This window comes from Neolamprologus brichardi, chromosome 3, assembly GCF_056152115.1.
Source record: "Neolamprologus brichardi isolate AB-2024 chromosome 3, ASM5615211v1, whole genome shotgun sequence".
Lineage (NCBI taxonomy): Eukaryota > Metazoa > Chordata > Actinopteri > Cichliformes > Cichlidae > Neolamprologus > Neolamprologus brichardi.
In genome coordinates, this window is record NC_142106.1 from 19579069 (window position 1) to 19600188 (window position 21120).

The window sequence follows — 21120 nt, forward strand, 5'->3', positions numbered from 1 at the left end:
TTAAGGCTCGGGTTCTCATAAGTACTTTAAGCTTTAATCGAGTTCGATCATGAACAGCTGGCAGGAGTGCAGGATTGAGGCTTTTTTCAGACTAATGACCTGTCTTACTTTATTTCATTGTTGACGTAAACTTTCTAACACATTTCATGGTTATACTTTTTTCATGCTGCTGGTTTCATTTCTTTTATTAGACTGTGGAGGCACAACACTTCCTGTGGGTATACTCTTCATGGCAGGCACTTTGAACCATCGTTATCTTTACTAAAAAAAAGTAGAAGCAGCAGCGAATGACTGAGAACAGAGAAAGGATTGTTATGGATCACAGGTCTTTTCAGTGTTGTTGTGCCACTCAACACCTGATGATTGATAATCAAACATCAGACGCATAACGTTCTTTTTTGTTTCTTGTTTAGATTTGAATTTCTATCAACATACTGTACCAGAGGTCGGAGTCATATTTGGGAAAACTGTTAAAAGCGAAAAGTGTTGCTCATAATCAGCAAAACAAAGTTAGGTTTTCCAAAAGACCTTCAGTTTTAGCAAATGCCCCAGAAATGTCCTCTAGGTCAATTTAAAATAGGAATATAAGTCACCTACAGTGTCTCAAAGGCAGAGCGTGGAGGAGTTTGGGATGGACAGATGGATAAACAAAATCTGGATTATTTTACTAGATATTCTTGGGTATTTTTAATTTTTTGTTCTTTTTAAAATATGTTCTTTCTTTAAACTGAACATTTTTGACAAGGAAAAGACCACACATGACAAATGTCTTGTGGTGGAGAGGAAACGTCTCCATGGCACGGCTACGTCTGCAGCCTGTCTGCAGCTCGGACACCAAGCATTTCACTACATGTTGTACTCTGTATGATTGTGTATGTGACAAATAAAGGTTGTTTGTTTAAAAGGAAAAGAGAAATCTGCACAGTGCCATGTACCCTGGTAGGCTCAGGTGATTAAAAGGATAACCCATACATGTTTTGCTGTTATCAGTTAGAGTGGGCTGCGACTTCCTTTCAAACTGTGGGAGGGGTGTCACACCACACGACTGATAGCTGAGTGGAAAATATTTAATGCTGCTTGAGCTGCTGTGTTGGAGGGTTGGTTTTGGAAAGTCTTTGGATCCTGTAAAGAGTGACGACAGCTCTCTGTGAATATATTTTCTAAAACTCACTTTTGAAAAGACATTTTCAAAAGTTTGACCACCTTTGAAGGTGGAAGCATTTATAAGGGCAAATATTTTGGAAAATTGCCAAGTTGACTTTCTCCGCTTTTGCTCATTTTCTGTTATTACACATACTGTGGATGCTCATATTAAACATAGCCAAATGCTGTAAAATGCCCTTAAACATAGTTTCTTTTCTGCTCTTTGCTCTGTCTGAGATCAGAGGGAGGGGATTTCCCAAATATGGTCATCTCAGGAAACCAGCGTTTGCTGTGACCACAAGAGTCTCATAAAGAGCTAAAACGGCACATGTCCAACACAGGATGCACTGAAGGTGATGTTATTGTAAGCAGTGTTGGTCAAGTAATCAGTAACTAATTACTGTGAATTTCCCATTACGTGGTAGCGTACTCGGTGCTTGCTTGGAAGTTTAGGGGATTTTTCACTGTAAAAAGAAGTTTTCTTCCCACGCACAACGGACACTAATGTTTTGTCACTTTTTATGGAATCAAACTCAAAGTAAGGTCAGTACTTCCACGCTTTAAACGCTGCACGCTCATACTCTCTCCCGCACTCGATATATTATCCATTGTTGATCTGCACACAGCTGTTGTCACGAACGTCGCACTCGCTTACGTCACTGTCATGAGACATTCTCGCAAAAAAATTCACGGTTTTAGTAACGCAGTAATGCAGCGTGCTTAAGGAAAGTAACGGTAATCTAATTACCATTTTTGCAATAGTAATCCCTTACTTTACTCGTTACTTGAAAAAAGTAATCGGATTACAGTAAGCCCATCTCTGATTGTAAGATATATATACTGAAGACTCTACAGTCCAAGTACACACACAAGTGTGGATTGATAGGAAAGGTTACCAGGAGAAAGCTTCTTATTAAAAAGTTTGGCTGTAATGCACAGCAGTGTGTTGGAGAAAACCCAAACACAGCATGATGGTGGAAGAATGACTATTTGGGCTTTGTTTTACAGGAATGGACAGGTTGCAGGCATGATGTCGACCATGAATTCCTCTTTATACCCAAAATATTCCAAAGATGAACATGAGGCCATTTGTCCAGTTGCTAAATCTTGGATAAAGCTGGACAGTGATCGCTACCACAGATTTGCTGAAAAAGAAAATAACAAAGGAGATCGTTGCATGAAGAAACCTTTTGAACTTAAGCGCTCACGCACACAGGTGTACACATGAGTGCTTACAGAAATAAACTATATCTTCCTTGGCTGCTACATTAAAGCATATTGTACACTGTTGGACCTGCGTGCTGCTCAATAACATTTAGTATTTACTTTTACTTACACGTATCTAGGTTGTTGTCTCAATATTGTGTTGTTCTCTCGTTTGTTTTCTCCTTTTTTTTCTCAGTGTCTTCTTTTACTGCCCCCTTCCCCTCTGTTTTCTTTCTTTCTTTCTTTCTTTCTTTCTTTCTTTCTTTCTTTCTTTCTTTCTTTCTAATTGTCTGTCCAATTTGCAATCACTTAAAATAAAATAAATAAACAATGATAATATAGATTAATCAAGTGAAACAATTTGGCATTGGCATATTTTCTCCACTTGAAAAAATCAGTCCATTGTGCATCTTTCCTGGCCTTCAGACAACTATTCTGATGCTAAAGTACCGAACAGGACAGGCAAAAAGAAAAAAAAGTAATGGGAAAGTGTCAGTGTGCAAGTTACGACTGTTTAACCATTTAACGATCAGTCTAACAGTGAACTACTATATTACATATTTTTAAACTGCAGTTGAATAAAAGCAGAAATATGAAAAATAAGGTTTTACACTTGACTGGGTTGAACATAAACAAACATACTTCAGGAAAAATGATGATATGCGTGAAACGTGTCACTTAAACATGACTCAAGCCTTCATGAAAGAGGAAAAAAACTGGGGGTTTCCCATCACTTGAGCCTTGACTGGAACTCTTTAAATCGTGTCATCTTCTTCTTCTTCTGTCATGCTTCAGTAATAGAGCCACCATCTGGTAATCTCAATGAACCACTTCCTAATGTTTGCTTTCTGCAGATGAAAGCTTGCTTTTATTTAAAAATGTCAGACTTTCAGACTCCTGTAGCGCCTACCTGAGTACAAAGTATGGACAGGCTGTGTTGAGGGTGCTCCCTGTTGTTAATGAATTGTGGGCCCTCAGGAAAGCCGCAGTAGTGTGAATGTCTTGTTGTAATTGGAGGGCTGTTCCCATGTGAAACTCTTGAGGTCACCCCAGGCAAGGTGAGAGTGGCAATCAAGAGTGCCCTTTCTCCTCTCTTTGACGAGGCCAGTCTTCACATTTTGGACCAAGAAGACAAACAGTCAGCTGAGACTGAAGAAGTCACTTATATGAGTGACGAGATGTTTCTCCCACTGAAAATGTTACGTTCAGATGAACGTTGAACAGAGGTGGTGGATTATGTCACCAGCTATCAACCATCTGTAGTACAAAGCTGTCTTGGGTTGTCTTACCAGGTGTTTCAACCTCTGCTTTCATTTAGCATCAGGCGACCTAACCTGGTCACACGATGGTTCTCACAGTGGTTTTATGCACAGTGGCAATGATCACACCTTTTTTTTTGGTTTTGTTTTGTTTATTCTGATGTGATGAAACACATCATTAATAAAAGGTCAGTGATCACCAGCACCACCACCTAGCGCTTTAAATACTTGGACTTTTAGAAGTGACTAATTCTCTTGGATGAGGGGGGAAATATTTTCATGAATCTAGACCAGTCTAGCTCAATTTTTTTCCTACACCCCGTTACGGCCCGGCTCAAAAGACGCAACATAAAAAAGGAGACGAATACCAGAGTGGTAGTGAGAAGAGGTTTTATCTTAAAATGGCATAGCAGGTTGGCTAAAATGGCTAGTGCCACTGAGGCAAAGACTAGTGAGCTTCCAGGAAGCTTGCCTCAGGTATGCTTTTATCAATTAGCACCGGCTGAAAACATTGAGGAGATTAGGGGCTGCAGAGGGACGTAACACACTCAAGACCTTAAAGTCCTGAATTACTGAGAAAAACTGTCTCCCATCTGCCCCGGGGCCTTCTTCATGTATGACATGCCCAAAAAACGTAATCCAGGAGGCTTCCTAGTCACACGTGCAAACCACCTGGTTCTAGGACAGCTCAGTCACCCTTGGGACGAAGATTATTTCTGCTACTTATGTTCACAGCCTCATTCTTTTGGTCATTACCAGAGCTCGTGACTGTAGGTGAGAGTAGAGACGTAGATCGAGCAGTAAATTGAGAGTTTTGCTTTGACACTCTACTCCTTTTATCACAATGACCCATACAGTCCTGCTGCAGCTATCCTCAGTTGTGAATAAGATTAAGGAGTGACCACAATATTTAGGTGTTGGTCAGCTGTGTGTGTACCTCATCGTTTTGACTTTGCTGAACTAATTTTAGCAGCTCTGCTATATCTTTGATCTATCTCACTCAGCCAATCACACGGAGGCTAGAAACAGGAAATGTGAAAAAGATACGGGATGTGGCCCTAACCTTTATAGACCAGGTAAAAGAAAAGGTGAAAGTACTCTAACAAGGCATCTGAAATAACATTTTCCTGACCTTTCTTAGGAGGAAATTACAGTTTTGGACGATATTACCCCGGTGCTAAAACTATTCAGTCTGAAACAAAACTCTTACAGTTAACTACTTTACACTGGATAAACCTGTACCCCATGAAATATTTTTATATGCTTTTATTTTACACTAAAGGACTGGATGGGACACTTTCAAGTCACAGACAGAATTTATGACTTTATGATCCTCTAATCACATACAGTGACTTTGTACTCTGAGCTCCCTGGACAGCCTTTGGATAGCTCACAATTACGCTACCTCTGATACAGTTTATTTACAGGACAGGTGAATCTTCTGTGGACCAGATGTGGCCAACAATTATGAAAAAAGGGTGGAGCTGTGGCTGAGCTGAAGCGTGAATGAGGTCAATCAGGGGCAAATAGAAAACCTGTGTGAGTAACACAGGGTCAAACATTTCTGTTAAAACACTCATTTTAAAAAAAATCTTTGCTAAAGAAATAAAAATAAAAAGAGCAGCTGGAGTCAAAGGACCAGATTTTGAACTGGCTCTGACGGTCATAGCAGCTAAGCGGAGGATAAAATATGAGCCCTGTTTTTGCATTATGAGCCTCAGTGTGTGTGTGTGTGTGTGTGTGTGTGTGTGTGTGTGTGTGTGTGTGTGTGTGTGTGCGTGCACTCTTCCTGGAGATATTCACATAGACGGATGCTTTGTGGTTTCATTCACGTCATTCTTTCACTTCCTCTCTGTATCTTTGTCTTCATCTTTCTCCCACTCTCTTTCGCTCGCTCTCTCTCTGTAAACACTGTAAATATAAATGCTCTGCGTTCAGGCATTTAAATCTTGATTCATGTGTCCAAAAGCTGACTCAAAAAATCGTCAACAGCAGCAAGGCAACTATCCTCCTCTTCTTTTTTGTGCCCATATCTTCTTTCTTTTGCCTTCTCTTCTTCACCTACTCTGCTTCCTCCACCCACCTGCCTGCCCGTGTCTCCGTCTTTCTTTCTACCTCAATCTGTCTCTGCACCCTTGTCGCTCAATTATTCGAAGGTTTCCCACCTGTGGCGTCCTATCAGCTCCGCACCGATGGTTGCAGAAAGAAATTGAACCGAGCTGACCTAAAAAGAACTGAAGAAGAATAAGTGGCGCTGATGAGGAGATAGAAGAAGAGTCAAAGCAGGAGAAGGAGGGAGACAACAAAGAAGAGGTGGAAGACAAAAGAAACAGACAGTCATGATTCACTCAAGTAAGTAATTTACGAACATACGTACAAACCTTGCTTATTTCTTCTTTTGATATTGGAGCAGGATGCAGCAAACTAACAAAAAAGCCAACATTTGCACTGATAAGAATGAGTTACTCAGCGTTAAAGGAGAAAATGTGAGTAAAATGTGCGGCGTTAGTATGCGGCGTTAGTATGCGGCGTTAGTATGCGGCGTGAAATGAACCCGAGACCATTAAAATGTCATCTAACAAACAGCCGGGCTTAATACCACCATAGGTTCCCTTCACTTTCTACCTGAAGTAACTTCAAGGTTATGAACGTCTTCTGAAAGTTTTTGATGTTTCTTGATCTCTGAAGCTGTGGCAGTCAGGCAGTTAAAGGGGACACCAAAATGGCAGTTTGGCTTGAAATGTCACTTCATCACATGACAAAACACAACAAAGACTCAACTGTGGCTCTTTATAATCTTTTAATGCCATGTTCAGGGGTGTCCGCTCCAACGTTTTCTTCTTAGGCTGCACTAGACTAGCTTTACATGAGTTTTACTTTAATTCTTGCTAATGGCTCAACGCCACAGTTATGTAGCTCACGTTCGTACCGTCTGAAGTGACTCACTTGAATGTTCCTTCTTTAAAAAGTCTGAACTGGGATGATTTTCAGGTCTTGTTCTCATTTGTTGCTTAGTTGTCTTAGTTCGCTGACTGTTTCTGGATTCCCTCTTCTGCAGCCTACCTGACAGTTTTTTTGCAGTCCTTAACAGTAAAGCTTGAGTTTTAACCAGATGAAGTAATTTCCCTCGATAATTTAAATTAATTTAACTTAGTTTAGCTTTTACCTGCACTTTTACCCGAGAGCCACTGATTTGACCCCCCAAAAAACCAAACAAACACAACAACACGAAAACAGTGTGGCTTAGTTTACGTGTTTAAAAATGAAAGAAGAGAAAATCTGTATGCACATCCAAAAAAAGTGTATTTTTTAGCCTGAAGCATCTGCTGTTAAACCGTTAAACCTTGTTTTGGCTTGAAACTTTTTCCACATCTATTATGCATAAACCCTTGAGCTAAGGACAATGTGAAAATGTCGACCGAAAGCTAAGCAGAGGCAGAGACACCTGTATGCAAACTAACACCTCTGGTTTGCTGAGCAGAAAGGAGTGTTTTGCTTGCTAATGTAAAGTTTCAGTTCTGTTTCTTACATGGCACAAAGGTGCAATTACCCAGACAGGAAGGTACACTCATACTGGCCTTTAAATCTGAGCAGAAGCCAAGTAGAGCTAGTTCAAGTTTCTCCTATATGTTAGTCTCATGTTGACAAAAGTAATGCTAATTTGCTGTCAATTAACGTTTACCATGTTCACCATCTTAATAAATGGTGTTAGCATATTTATTTGCTAATATTTGCTTTATGCACTGATTTGCAGCTGAGGCTGATTAGACTTTCACTTCAGAACAAGTTTGCAATTCCAGTTTAGCAGAGGAGAGGCCTAGCGGAGAGCTAGCAGCTACACCTGCCTGTGTCCGCATGCTAAGCAACCAACAGCATCTGTGTTAAAGAATAATTTTAGGCCTTACCAGTAAAACTCCAAGATGAGTTACAAAAATGAAAAGCTGACTTACTTCATAGCAGGCCATAAACGTGTTTCTTTTCAGGATTCTAAAATAGAAGTCTGCAACCAGCCTTATGACGCCATCTTCAGTGTTGGCTTCATTTTTCACCCCAAAGGAAATATTACAGTTAATATCCTCAAGCTAACCACAGAAAACAGGAATCAGAAGCCCAAAAAGTGTCACCTAAAATCCACAGCTTTCACTTCAGGTACTCTATATACACTCTGAAACCTTTAACTGTTACTTTTAAAGGACAATTATGACTTTTATTTAGAATCTAAGTGCTTATTTTACCACTTGGTAAAGCAGTAAAGAAAGAAAAAGAATGCAGTACCTGAATGTATGGCCCATGCCAGCCCATTTAAAAACATAATCCTGGCAATGCACTTAGTATCAGTTATACAAATCTTAGAAATCTGAGAATTCACAGATATGGCTTCTGTGGTTTTTTTCTGCCAATTACACCCCTCTTAGACCCCCTGGCAATAACAGATACCTCAATAAAACTGTGTGTTCCCTGACCAGCTACGGGAAGTTGCTGCAAGTCTCTAGGTGAAACTGGCTGCAAAGAGGTTTACTACACCAAGATCATCCATACATTTATTGGGGTTGCTAGCAGGTTGCTGTGGTCACCCTTAGTTTGCAAGTAAGATGCCAGTTTGTCTGCAAACACTCTCCAACTAATTACCAAGCAGTAGTGAAACTCAACACAATCTGAGACAAACTGGAAATTGTTTTCCTTCATAGAAACACTTGAAATGTGTTGATTGACGATAACTCATAACAAAGTTTCATATTGTAACACTTTGTAAACCTTTTAGAGTTTTGCTTTTACTGATCGGCAAGAGGTTGGCAGGTGTTTGCAGACAAGTTGCCTTTTTGTGCAGTTAATGGATGACTTTAGCAATCTGCTAGCAGCCAAAGCAAACACAAGGACGCATCTGATGACTGCTTTCATCTAATGAAAGCCAATAACCTCAATGGATGACTTACTAACCAGGTTGACACAGAGGCTATAGTCAAAGAGTCAGTTTGCTTTAGGGAACTTCCTAACTAAGTGACTTGAAACAGAAGTATCTGCATGATGGCCATATTAAGAGCTGTTTCATCTCTTTAAATACTCAGGAAAGGTTAATAGCTTAGAGGAAACACTGAAAAGAAAGAGATGATTTCATCCCATCAGTCATAATGATAAACAAATAGAAAACATTCGGTTAATATCTACTATGATGCAGTAAGGGGCGAAAATATAAAATGAATGCAGGTCCTGTGGTACCAGCAGGTGGATTCTCTGTAACCATGCCTGAAACAGAAAGTTTTCAGCTGAACGTCCAGTTAGTGGAGCAGAGAACGGTTTGGATCCGTTAATTATTCACAGCCACAGTCATTTGGATGACCTCTGAGCTGAGTCCACAGTTTAACAGCTGCTGTATTGCAGTCACAAGTCACTTCAGTCACAGAAAACCTGAATAGGTAGAGGTTACACTGGATCACCTCTCCAGTAGGAAGTGAAAATATGAGCGGACAGGATAGGCAACTATACACAGTATGGCAAACACTTCCTTTCACCTTACAGCCCATTTATTCCTGTTTATTTATACAATGTTTATACAATGTTTACAATGTTGGTAAGGAAGTGACATGATTTCACCAATAAATAGTCCGAGATGAGCATTTTATGATCCTGAAGAAATATGTCAGCTACATAAATGATCACACTGTTGAGGAGTTGCGTTTAAAAGCTGTCTGTTTCTCTGATCACCGAGCTTCTCTTTTCCTAACTCCTGATTCTCCTTCACACCTTTCCTCGACCTTGTGACATTTTCCATTGGGTGATCAGATATAGAAGAGGTCATTTTTTTGGCCTATTTGACTGCAGCCCTCGTCTAAAGCTGTCCCACATCCTACTTTTTCTTTACAGGTAAACTTTTAAATAAATATTCACCAGCTCGGACCACATCCTAAATTAGATTTGACTGCCAGTCCAATGAGATTTAGACTGGCGGTGGCTGCTGGGCTGGGCAGATCCTTCATCCACTCCCAGTAGCCTGATCGTCCTTTAAAACACAACAACCTACAAAAAAGTAAACAGGATTTAGGATTTAAAACTGTACTTTGTAATTATGACATTGTGCACCAGTGGGAGGAAAAATTTAAAGTAAAAAAGTTTCAGAATAAATACATATAAACACAAATCAGTTAATAAAATGTAACTTTTATTTATCCAAAAGTTGAAGTTTTTAGGGCCCCAGCTGATAGAAACCTCGGAGATTGGTTGTTATTAGGGTGTTGGTTCACCAAAAACCACCAGAAGAGTTCATAATTCCCATGGCTTAACTTCTACAACAGGGAGGGCACATGCAAAGCATGATGGGACATGCCATAGATGCATTTGGCAGTTACAGCTAAAATCACGTGACACTTTGCGCATTTAGCCTTTGAGTGTTTTTTTGTTCTCTCAAACACATAAAGTTGCACAGGAAGGAATGCAGCCATCACACACAGACACACCTGTCTGCTGGCCCACATAAACACACACACACACATGCAGGCATGCGCACACAGGCTCACAGGAAACTCCACTTCCTGACAAAGACCTCCTACACAAAACCACAGAGAGAAAATTAACATGTATTTGAACTTAATATCAAGAGATGACCAAAGCTACAGAGGAAGCTGCGTCTGGAGGCAAAAGTCTAGTCTGTTCCGTTTGAAATAAAAATTCAAATTATTTAATTAACCTTTAGTTTTATTTGATTTTAGTACAGATAGATAGAGAGAGAGAGAGAGAGAGAGATGGGAACGTCGACCCTCTGTGGTTAACTCTTAAGACTATGTGAAATACCCTATGAAAGTAATAATAATAGTAGTAATGGATTGCATTTATATAGCACTTTTCAAGGCACCCAAAGCACTTTACAATTCCATTATTCATTCACTCACTGGTGGAGGCAAGCTACGGTTGTAGCCACAGCTGCCCTGGGGCAGACTGACAGAAGCGAGGCTGCCATATCGCGCCTACTACTCACCAGTAGGCAGTAGGGTAAAGTGTCTTGCCCACGGACACAACGACCAGGACAGAGAACCCAGGGATCGAACCGGCGACCTTCCAGGTACAGATGCGCTTCCCAACCCCCAGCGCCACGGTCGCCCCCGTCTAGTAGAAGATGTGAATGCCTCATTATGGACACTCTCTACTGTGACCGTCACTGCTTGGCTATACGACAAACAGCCACAAGGAGCAGCTTAAAGGACACTAGAAGCAAAAATATCAAGCCAGTTTTTGTACCTGCAGAAGTCTGATGACGAAAGGGGCGCCTAAGAAGTACAGCAACCTGCCTGTGCCTGAGGCTTTGGAAACCTCCAAGCTAAGAATTCACCTAATTGTAAAGGTAGAGGCAGGCCAATAAATCAGCAGTTCTCCACTGAACCATCCGAGGTGTACTCTCAGTGGCAGGGGAAGAATATGAGCACAACCTTCCTGAACAGGATCTAGTAACCATCACCGTGGCAGGCACCCTTCTTCCTGTGTGAAGAGTTGGACAGCACCAGGCCCTGACATGATTCAGACCCACTGGCTGAAGAAACTGACTGCACATCAGGAGCATCTGGCAGCACGAATGAACCAGCGGTCGAGAGATGAAACACTCACCTGGAATGGAAAACCAAAGGTCCGAAAGTCCTGATCCTGAAGGAGCCCCATCGAAGTTTCTTATTGTATTAGTATATTTATAAAAATTGACCATTGTGGTTGCTTTGAACTCTGGATTTGCAATACTGTATTCCACTAGAGCAGGAGTGTCCAACTCCAGGCATCAAGTGTCAGTGTCCTGCAGGTTTTAGATATCATCCTGGGTAAACACACCTGAATCAAGTGATTAGGTCTCTGGAGAACCTTAAGACATGTTGAAGAGGTTATCTAACCATTTAAATCAGCTGTGTTGGATCAAGCACACATCTAAAACTTGCAGGACACCGGCCGTTGAAGCATGGAGTTTGACACCCCTGCACTACAGTAACTTTGCGTCATTAAAAATGAAATTAAATGAATTAAAAATTCTAAATTATCCTTATTTATCTTAAACTAGGCCTCTGTGATTTCTCTCAGGTCATCCTGTGTGTGAAACAAGCTTTTTAGCTCCTTCCCCTTCAATAAAGCTTTATTCTGATTGGTTGCCTCTTGCAACCACCACAGCCATATTAGGGATATTTACTCTGTGTGACATCATGCAGAGCGCAGAATGGACCGCCAGAAACTGAGTAGCAGTATATATTTGTAACAGTATATTTAGTATATGACCCCAAATTAATCAATGTTTCTGGTTCTTTGAAACTGCAGAGAGTGATGAGTAATAGAAACCATTGAGACCATGCATCAACTCGTGTTATAATCTGACCTCTTCCCGCAGTGCAGCCCTATGTGTGGACACCACACATAGGGCTGCAAAATCCAGGGGTCCAGCCCTTTAATGTGTTCCCCTCATGTGTGCTTGTTCACTTATTGCAAATTTTGGTGAAAGATGACTCATCTGACCACACTCTTCTTTTTCCACTAACTCTGGCTCTGTGGTTTTTAGCAACACTGAGCTCTCACTAATGCACTCTTCTTTGTAAAGAGAGTTTCGCAGCCCTGCCATAACATCTTCTCTCTCTCTCTCTCTCTTCTTTGATTGTCTGACCATGCGAACTGACAGTGTGATCACATCCTGCACTTACTCTTACAATCACCTTCATGCAACGTATTGCACTGAGAGCAACACGGCCATCAAATGAAAGCCATTGGCCACAATTTCCGTCGCTGCTTTTACGGATGTCTGCATGCAGACGACACGCTAAGATGAGCAGTGTTTTTGACTAAAGACTCTGCTAGCAATAAAACTTTTTCAAAGTCATTCAACTCTCAAGTTTAAGCAACGAAAATAAAGTTGACGTAATTATCATGTCTACACCATATCTGTGATAGACAGTCTGAAGTGCTCCAATATCACTAATTGTGGTTTAGGCTTTGCAGTTCCACTAGATATCTATGACATGCTTTGCTGTTTTAGACAGCTAAGCATGTCATAGACCTCTCCTCATCCACACAGAGATCAGTGTATTTTATGTAACTGGGCCTCAAACGTCATCCAAACACCCTTAAAAGCCTGTCAGCGTTGGCTGCTCAGTCTTTAAACCGCATGAAATATGAGATATCTCTAAATCTCGTTGTGCGTGTCTTAGTCGTGAGTAAACAGAAATGGAAAATTACATTGGAAGTCAATCAGCAAATGTGAATGTAAACCTGTGTTGTCATTTTATTTTTAAGTGGACTCAGGCAATAGCTCTCTTAGACTTTCTGAAGGTCTCTCAGAGATTTTCTTTGGACATTGGCTGCTTTTCCCATTCTTTTTCCACCCTACTATTTTTAGAGGAATATGGTTTTGTTTTGACTTAGGATTCCTAAATCAAGTCAACTGTTGTTTTCTCTACCCAACAGAAAACTTAGCAAAAAAAATATTTCTAATCTTTAGGCATTTTGTTATCTGAATGTAAATTGGGAAGGACAGCCGAACACCCAATGGATATTAACTCCTTCATAATAAAAAGCCTGGTCTCAGAAAGTAGAGGATGTTAAAACATTTGGGGTCTTTTATTATAAGATTGTCATACATAAAATTTCAATCAATCAATCAATCAATCACAGACGGGTTGCCCTGCAGTGAAATGGGACCCGCCCCCACCTCCCCGACCCCCACCCCCGACCTTACACACACAACACAGACATTACATGGGGATACAACTCGGAGATCGGTAGTGTTACAGAAAAACACTGAAATGTACACTACAATGGGAAAGTACAAGAGGAAAAAAAGAGACCTCTACTTGTGCTGTGCTTCCAAAAGTGAATCCAACTTGACTCTGGATGTGAGAGGTAAAAGTACTCTAGTAGTCAAAGCAGGGAAGAATAAATGTGTTGTAGCAGATAAGAGTGATATAACTATGGAAATTCTTCAGATCTTAAGAGGCTAATCAATGGCCTAGTCCACAGGTGTCGGACTCCGGGCCTCGAGGGCCGGTGTCCTGCAGGTTTTAGATGTGTCCTTGATCCAACACAGCTGATTTAAATGGCTAAATTACCTCCTCAACATGTCTTGAAGTTCTCCAGAGGCCTGGTAATGAACTAATCACTTGATTCAGGTGTGTTGACCCAGGGTGAGATCTAAAACCTGCAGGACACCGGCCCTCGAGGCCTGGAGTTTGACACCCCTGGCCTAGTCAGTGAACCTAGCTTAATGTAGCCCAAGACCATAGATTTTTATTTTGAGGAATAACTAATACGTCAAGTTAAGTTGGAGAGATAGAGTTGAGATGATTGGAGGCATAGTGGATATATTAGAGAAAGGATGGTGAAGATGGAGCTAGTAGGTAGGAGGAAAAGAGGAAGACCACAGAGGAGCTACAAGGATATACAGTGATGAAGAAGGACATGCAGAGGGTTGGTGTGACATTGGACGATACTAGGGATTTCCCTAAAGAGAGCAGTCAAAAGAAGAAGATGAACTAATCCATTAGATTCATTAGTTTAGAAAGCTTCGTGGCAGATCCAGGCTACTGTAACTGTTTGATAGCAGGTGGCCATATTAACCTGCAGTGGTGAAAAAATGTTATGTCTTTGATTAATCTAGATTAAAAGAGGAAGAGGTATATTTGAACATAAAAGTGTGCCAGGAATAGAGCCCTGGGAAACTTTTATAAATAGCTCATTTTACCCCACAGTGCCTGTATGGAAGCATCTGCTTATGCTTCATGGTTCAGTTTTTTCCTTTAAATATGACACTCCATGAAAATAAATGAACATATTGAAAGCTCCATAATGTTTACAATTTGTTCACTAATTCAACTCTTTTCTTGTTTGTTCCTTTCTTCAGATCACTCTATCCGGTCGATCATCTGCTGCTGCTGTGCTGTTCAGACCAGGTGGGCATTTAAGGAGTCCAAAACAAACATAAAAAAAAAACAAGGAGCTCGTTCATTTTATAGATACTGATCAAAACATTAAGTTATACCTGATTTTTTAAAAATGATGGGAAGAACAGGAGGTGGGAGTACAGCTGGCACCAAAAACAGAATAACAAGGCAGGGGAAGTAGAATTAAACCCAAGCACATGAGACTCAAGACTTTCAAAATAAAACAGTGCTAACACAGACTGACACACAGACCAAGGCATGTGAAATAAAGGCTGCCTCAAACCTGCATTTTTAAAATGGTCACCAGGAGGCGACTCTGCTGGTTTTAATGCAGGGTCCTTGCCTTAAAATATAATGCACCACATGGCAATTATTGTTTTGATTTGGTGCTATATAAACGAAACCGAAGTGAACTGAATCAGTTTGGGTAAAAACAAAAAAACATATGCGGCATATAGACTCACTGATTGATTGGTTGATTCCAGGGAGTTCAGCACTCGTGTGGAGCTGGAGAGCAGAACCTCCCTTTGTTTCCCAAACCGACGGTATTCAGGACAAGCCACCCGGGTAGGTCAACTGGGTTTGCTTCTGTGTGTTTCAATGTTTCGTTCATTTCTATGAATTAATCTTTACTTTTTGTCTCAGTTACAGGTCGAGAGGTCAAGGAGAAAGCTCCCCCTCCCCCCTCCCGAGGGTGAGGACGGTGAAGGTGAGGGTCTCTTGAGTGTCGTGGCCATGTACGACTTCACCGCCAAGGAAAACACTGACCTCACACTCAAACAGGTATACACACACATGCAAACCAATAGACACACAAAAATAAACTGCAGAGATTTGTTCATCTTTTGTGTTGTGACCACAGGGGGAGGAGTACATCATACTGCACAAGCAAGACCAGCTGTGGTGGCGGGCGCAGGACAAGCATGGGTACTTTCAATTTAAATTTTGGTGTTTGTGTTGGTTACAGCAAGAGTATTTTGAGCAATATTACTGCTCATATAAGATATCATAGAGCAATTATTGGTGGGATTGTGCTTGATCAGTAAAACAAATAAATATTGCTTTGTTATAGGAATGTGAAGTTTTCTGGACACAAAAATATGTTTGTTTATTTTTGTGATAATAACATATAGTATAGATAAAAATATTTCATAGTGTATGAAATACACCCCACAAGTTTTCATTTTGAAATGTAAATAAATTTTTCAATCTAGAACTATTTTTTTTAATTTATTTCTTAAACATCTTAAAGATTCTAGATTATCAGTGTTTTTTCTTCCTACTCTGTTTCTATCAGAAATAAAGGCTTCATCCCCAGTAACTATGTGACAGAGAAAAACAAAATCGAGGCAAACCCGTAAGTTTTACCATATTTTTTGACTTTTGCCTTCTTTTTTTCTTTTTGCTTTTGTTTTTAGTCATTTTAGAATCACAAAAACAATCCTTTAAATTCTCGTTGTCCATCCTGTAGGTGGTATTGCAAGAACATCACTAGGACAGAAGCAGAGCAGCTGCTAAGACAAGAGGTATTTATGCACCTATTTAAATGTGCTCTAAGCCGAGCAAAAACAATGGTTTAGCAGTGAAGCGTTCATGTATGCTGACATGGCCCGAATCAATGAATATGAGATAAATCAACCATGCACTGAAGTTTTTACCCCTCTCTAGTCAGTGTTTTTGAGCAGTGTTTAAAAATACTACTACTTAGATAATTGTTGTTTCCTGGAAAAAAATGTTTTTGTTTGTTTGTTTTGTTTTTAGCTTATCAAATGTGAAAAGCTGTATCTGATTGATTATTTTAGACCAGACTCAAACTGGATGCTTTTAAGCACACACTCAGCATTATATTAGCGAAATTTTGAAATGTAATCTTTAGAGTGTTGGAGATAAACATGACCATATTTGGTCAAGAGGGCGGAGCATCAGATTATCAGCTAATGATGGCAAGTTTGGTTAGTAAACTGTCTTCGAAGATACGTACATGTGATAACCTGTGCAAGACAAGTACCAGCCTGATAGAACAAACTAAAACTTTGCTCTTTAAAACTGTAGCAAAAATATCCTGGGCTGTCTGTACCACAATAATTACTTGATCATTCAATGTTAAATAGTTTAACATTACAAATGTTGTTTTTTCAAAGCACAAAAAGTGAACTAAAAGAAGAATCCAAATTGAGACACATTATGTTATTTTAAAAAAATGATTAATGATTATTCAAATAAATAATGTTTATTTCTTGTTTTCTTCCAGGACAAAGAGGGGGGATTTGTGGTCCGGGAGTCTAGTCGAAAGGGAGTCTACATCGTCTCTGTTTACACCAAAACAAATAGGTGATTCATGTAACCTGAAGGGTTAAATCTTAGACTGTCTGACAAAGACAAAAAATACACTGAATTAAAATCACAAACAAAGCACATCTTAACCTACAAACTTCTGTTTCTTTGTCTTTAGTTCCAGCGGAGATGTCAGGCATTACCAGATTAAAATAACTGACGATGAGCAATACTACTACTTAGCTGAAAAACATATTTTCAGCTCCATACCTGAGGTTATACACTACCATGAACACAATGCAGCAGGTAATTAAGCACATGGTATTTGTAAAAACAATACTGTCAGTTTTCCATTCAATACTGCAGTTAATATGTTTGTTTGCTTTTTTGTGCAGGTCTAGTGGCCAGGTTGCGATATCCAGTCGGACCAATGGGAAGGTGTGTCCCTGCCACGGCAGGATTCAGCTCAGGTATGTGTATATAAACACTTACAGATCCTCTCTAGTACTAGTCAAAAATACCTGCTAAATTTAGAGATGGAGAAACACGTCAGCTATAGTTCTTACTGAGCCATTGAAACGGTTTTCTATTATCCTCATTTCCTAACTCACACATTTTTTATTCTGGGACTGGGCTAGAGTAGCTTTGCATGATTTGCAGTTAAGATACTCATATTTATATCCATGTTTCTATCTATATTGGCTCTTTAGTCATGTAGAAGATCAAATGTCTAAAGATACTGAAGCGCCAACAGAATTTCAACAATTTTGGGGGCTTAAACACATTTTGCCCTTGTAACCTTTAGTGCTTGGCCTGTAGCCTTCATCACCCTGATGAAAGCTAAGGTTAAAGTGGAATGATCAGTCAATGAATAAAGTTGTTCTTCTTACTAAAAGAATATGATGAACTTTGACAGCTTGCTGAAACTGGATCTTCAACCTCTGTAAAGTAATATATTTCCACACAACAGTGGAAATATATAAACAGCTGTAATTAGCAGCTTAAACGCAAACTTCTTTCTATCAAATTGCTTCACTGGCTAGCAGTCAAGTTTTAAAATGTGGACAGAATTAGGTCATTCAGAAACTGGTTGTATAAATGTATGCAAATGCCTCCTTAACAAGGACAGGAATGAGAAGCAAGCAGTTATGACCAGAGCTACATCTAATATGTAGCAAAGTAAATGAGTGAACACAAAAATGAAAATATCTTTCATTTTGAAAATAGCTGAAAGTATCTTTCATTTTTGTAGCCTGATTTGAAAAAAGATACAGATTAGAACATAATGTCTGTTTGTAGATGATGTGTTACTTTATATCAGAATTTGTTCCTCTTTCATTTCCCATGCATGCGACTAATAAAGGTTATCTCATCTCAACATTTCCTGTGGCATACTGCAATTATATTATTATCATAGACTAAATGTGGGTGTGTTCTTTATTTTTGAATTATTTTTGAATAAACGTAATCATTATAGGCAATAGGAAAGTGAATCCAAAGTTAGAAAAATTAAAAAGCAATCTAAATATTTAACTAAATAATATAACTAAAGTTTTTTTTTTTTTTTTTTTTTTTTTAAGAATTAGCAGTTTTTATGAAAAGCACATGAAATTCCCAACTTGTATTTATTCTGTTTCTTATATACTGGTTGGTTTTTAGGTCTCATAGAGCAAGAGGTTTTGAGATGACCTCACTCTTCTCTTTACTCACTTTATCTTGTTCTTGTGTTTTTTCTTCTAGAAAAGTGGGAGATCAATCCCAGTGAGCTGACCTTCATGAAGGAGCTGGGTAGCGGTCAGTTTGGCGTGGTGAGGTTTGGCAAGTGGAGGGGACAGCAAAGAGTGGCTATCAAGGCCATCAGGGAGGGAGCCATGTATGAAGAGGACTTTATCGAGGAGGCCAAAGTCATGATGTAAGGATGTCGGGATGATCCGGATGTGGGAAAAGGAAGAGCAATTAAAGAGCTCCTTAAAAACATTTTGTGACTGATCTCTCTTTTAGGAGGTTGTGCCACCCGAGGCTTGTACAGCTGTATGGCGTTTGCTTGCAGCAGCGCCCCCTGCTGATCGTAGCTGAGTTCATGGAGAATGGCTGCCTGCTGAACTTCCTGCGGCAAAGGAGCAGAACTCTACCGGAGTCGTGGCTTCTGTCTATGTGCCAGGATGTGTGTGAAGGGATGGATTACCTGGAGGCACATAGTTTCATCCACAGAGACCTGGTGAGACAACACAGTAATTCTATATAACATGAGTAACAGTCTATGAAATCATGGTATATTTTTTGTAAGATTTTAACCTGTTAATGAGTTTGTACAGACTCCCGTATAATGCATCTTTGACATCTTCAGATTCAGATTTAAGGTCTTCATTGTCAATATAACAATATACACAGTATTCAGTGTACCAAAATACCCCAAGATCTCATGGTGCATTTATAAGAATATAAAAACACACATCTTCAAGAGAGATTAACTAGAAATTATAAATAAATAATAACTTGCTAAATTTAGGTAAAATAAAATATAAAATACTAAAATATGTGATTTGGTAAAACAGAAGAAGGACGATATTCAAAAAATCTATTTCAAAACTTGTGCTGCTCAACCCAAAGATAAAATAACTAAAATGCTCAAACATACAGTGGCTTGCAAAAGTATTCGCCCCCCTTGAACTTTTCCACATTTTGTCACATTACAGCCACAAACATGAATCAATTTTATTGGAATTCCACGTGAAAGACCGACACAAAGTGGTGTACACGTGAGAAGTGGCACGAAAATCATACATGATTCCAAACATTTTTTACAAATAAATAACTGAAAAGTGGGGTGTGTAAAAGATAAATCTCTTTGCCACAGTAGTAGTAGTTGGTAAGCTGTTTCAGCTGAATATTTGGTTTATAATGTTTCTTTTCCATATCCAGGCAGCCAGGAATTGTCTGATTAATGAGTACAATGTGGTGAAAGTCAGCGACTTTGGAATGACCAGGTATGTTCTTTTTTATTTTAACCACATTTGTTATGAAGACTTCCTATAGAATCTAAAGCATGTTGAATAACTACTCCTGCCATCTGTTCTCTGGTTATATTTAAATTCTTCAACTATGTTTTTCAGATACGTTCTAGACAATCAGTACACCAGTTCAATTGGTGCCAAGTTCCCAGTGAAGTGGTCTCCCCCTGAAGTTCTCCACTACAGTAAATACAGCAGCAAGTCTGACATCTGGTCCTATGGTGAGGAAACACAGGCCAAATACACCAAGTGTAAAGCTCCTGAGTAGTTGTAGCTTAAAATAGATTGCAGCTTCTCTTTTTCTTCCCAATCTCTCTCTCTCTACATGTGTGTGTGTGTGTGTGTGTGTCTATATCTATATATAGATATCTATATATGTATATATATATATATATATATATATATATATATATATATATATATATATATATATATATATATATATATATATATATATATATATATAAGTATGTAATATGTGTCTAGTATTACATATATGTGGCTATTTTTCTCCAGGTGTGGTAATGTGGGAAATATTCTCTGAGGGTCGGACTCCATTTGAAAACCGATCAAATGTGGAAGTAGTTGATGACATCACCAGGGGGATCCGGCTGTACCGACCACAACGTGCTTCACAACCACTGTACGCCATCATGTACCGCTGCTGGCACGAGGTATTAAACATTTTGTATTTTAATATTTTGACTGTACTATGTTTCTACACCTTCTATAAAGAAATGCATGACATCTTTCTCCTCTTCTTCTGTTCATCTACTATTACGTCTCCTTTTCTTCTTCGGTGGTGGTGCAGAAGCCTGATGGTCGGCCATCTTTCTCTGAACTGCTGCAGGAAATCAGAAAACTGGCAGAAAATCAAGACTAGCACACACATATTACTATATCGCTGGACTCCAAACTGTTTGTTTATTGTTGTCATGAATGTAAATATATTTTATTCTGTCTTTGTAAATAAATATTTTTATAAGGCCTTGCTTTAATGCTCCTGTGATATATTTTACTTAATGCACATCAGCTGTGGATACATACGAACAATGAAGTGAGCAATGCTGTTCCTTGTTTGCTTTGAATTTGAAGGAACTTACTGTGCACATGAAACACACATGAAAGTGATAGTAGCACAAATATATCAATAGTATGAGTATGCAGTTGTGTATATTAGGATTGAGTGACCAAATGAATAAGAGAATGCTTCATTCATTGAAAATTTGAAACGGAACAACAACAACAACAACAAATTGGTATCATACAAATGTTAGCACATGTTTTCATGTTTCCTATCTCCCTAGACCAGTGGACTACTCTTGACAAAGCATGGCA

General features: G+C 39.3%; 1 protein-coding gene across 1 annotated transcript; it reads left to right on the forward strand.

Moving 5' to 3' along the window:
- The first annotated feature begins 5701 nt into the window (after positions 1-5701).
- Positions 5702-20686, forward strand: txk (TXK tyrosine kinase). The gene is made up of 16 exons (XM_006806065.3): positions 5702-5960; positions 14458-14506; positions 14983-15064; positions 15143-15280; positions 15360-15424; positions 15795-15854; positions 15969-16023; positions 16749-16828; positions 16950-17077; positions 17167-17241; positions 18512-18683; positions 18773-18989; positions 19694-19758; positions 19885-20003; positions 20299-20456; positions 20594-20686. The coding sequence occupies exons 1-16, from the start codon at positions 5948-5950 to the stop codon at positions 20663-20665; spliced, it is 1548 nt and encodes a 515-aa protein (XP_006806128.2). The 5' UTR covers positions 5702-5947; the 3' UTR covers positions 20666-20686.
- Positions 20687-21120: the final 434 nt, after the last annotated feature.

Coding starts and splice junctions, on each gene's coding strand:
- txk (XM_006806065.3), top strand. Junction 17,242..18,511: donor CACGGCAGGATTCAGCTCAG/GTATGTGTATAT, acceptor TTTTTCTTCTAG/AAAAGTGGGAGATCAATCCC. Junction 18,684..18,772: donor GAGGAGGCCAAAGTCATGAT/GTAAGGATGTCG, acceptor TCTCTCTTTTAG/GAGGTTGTGCCACCCGAGGC.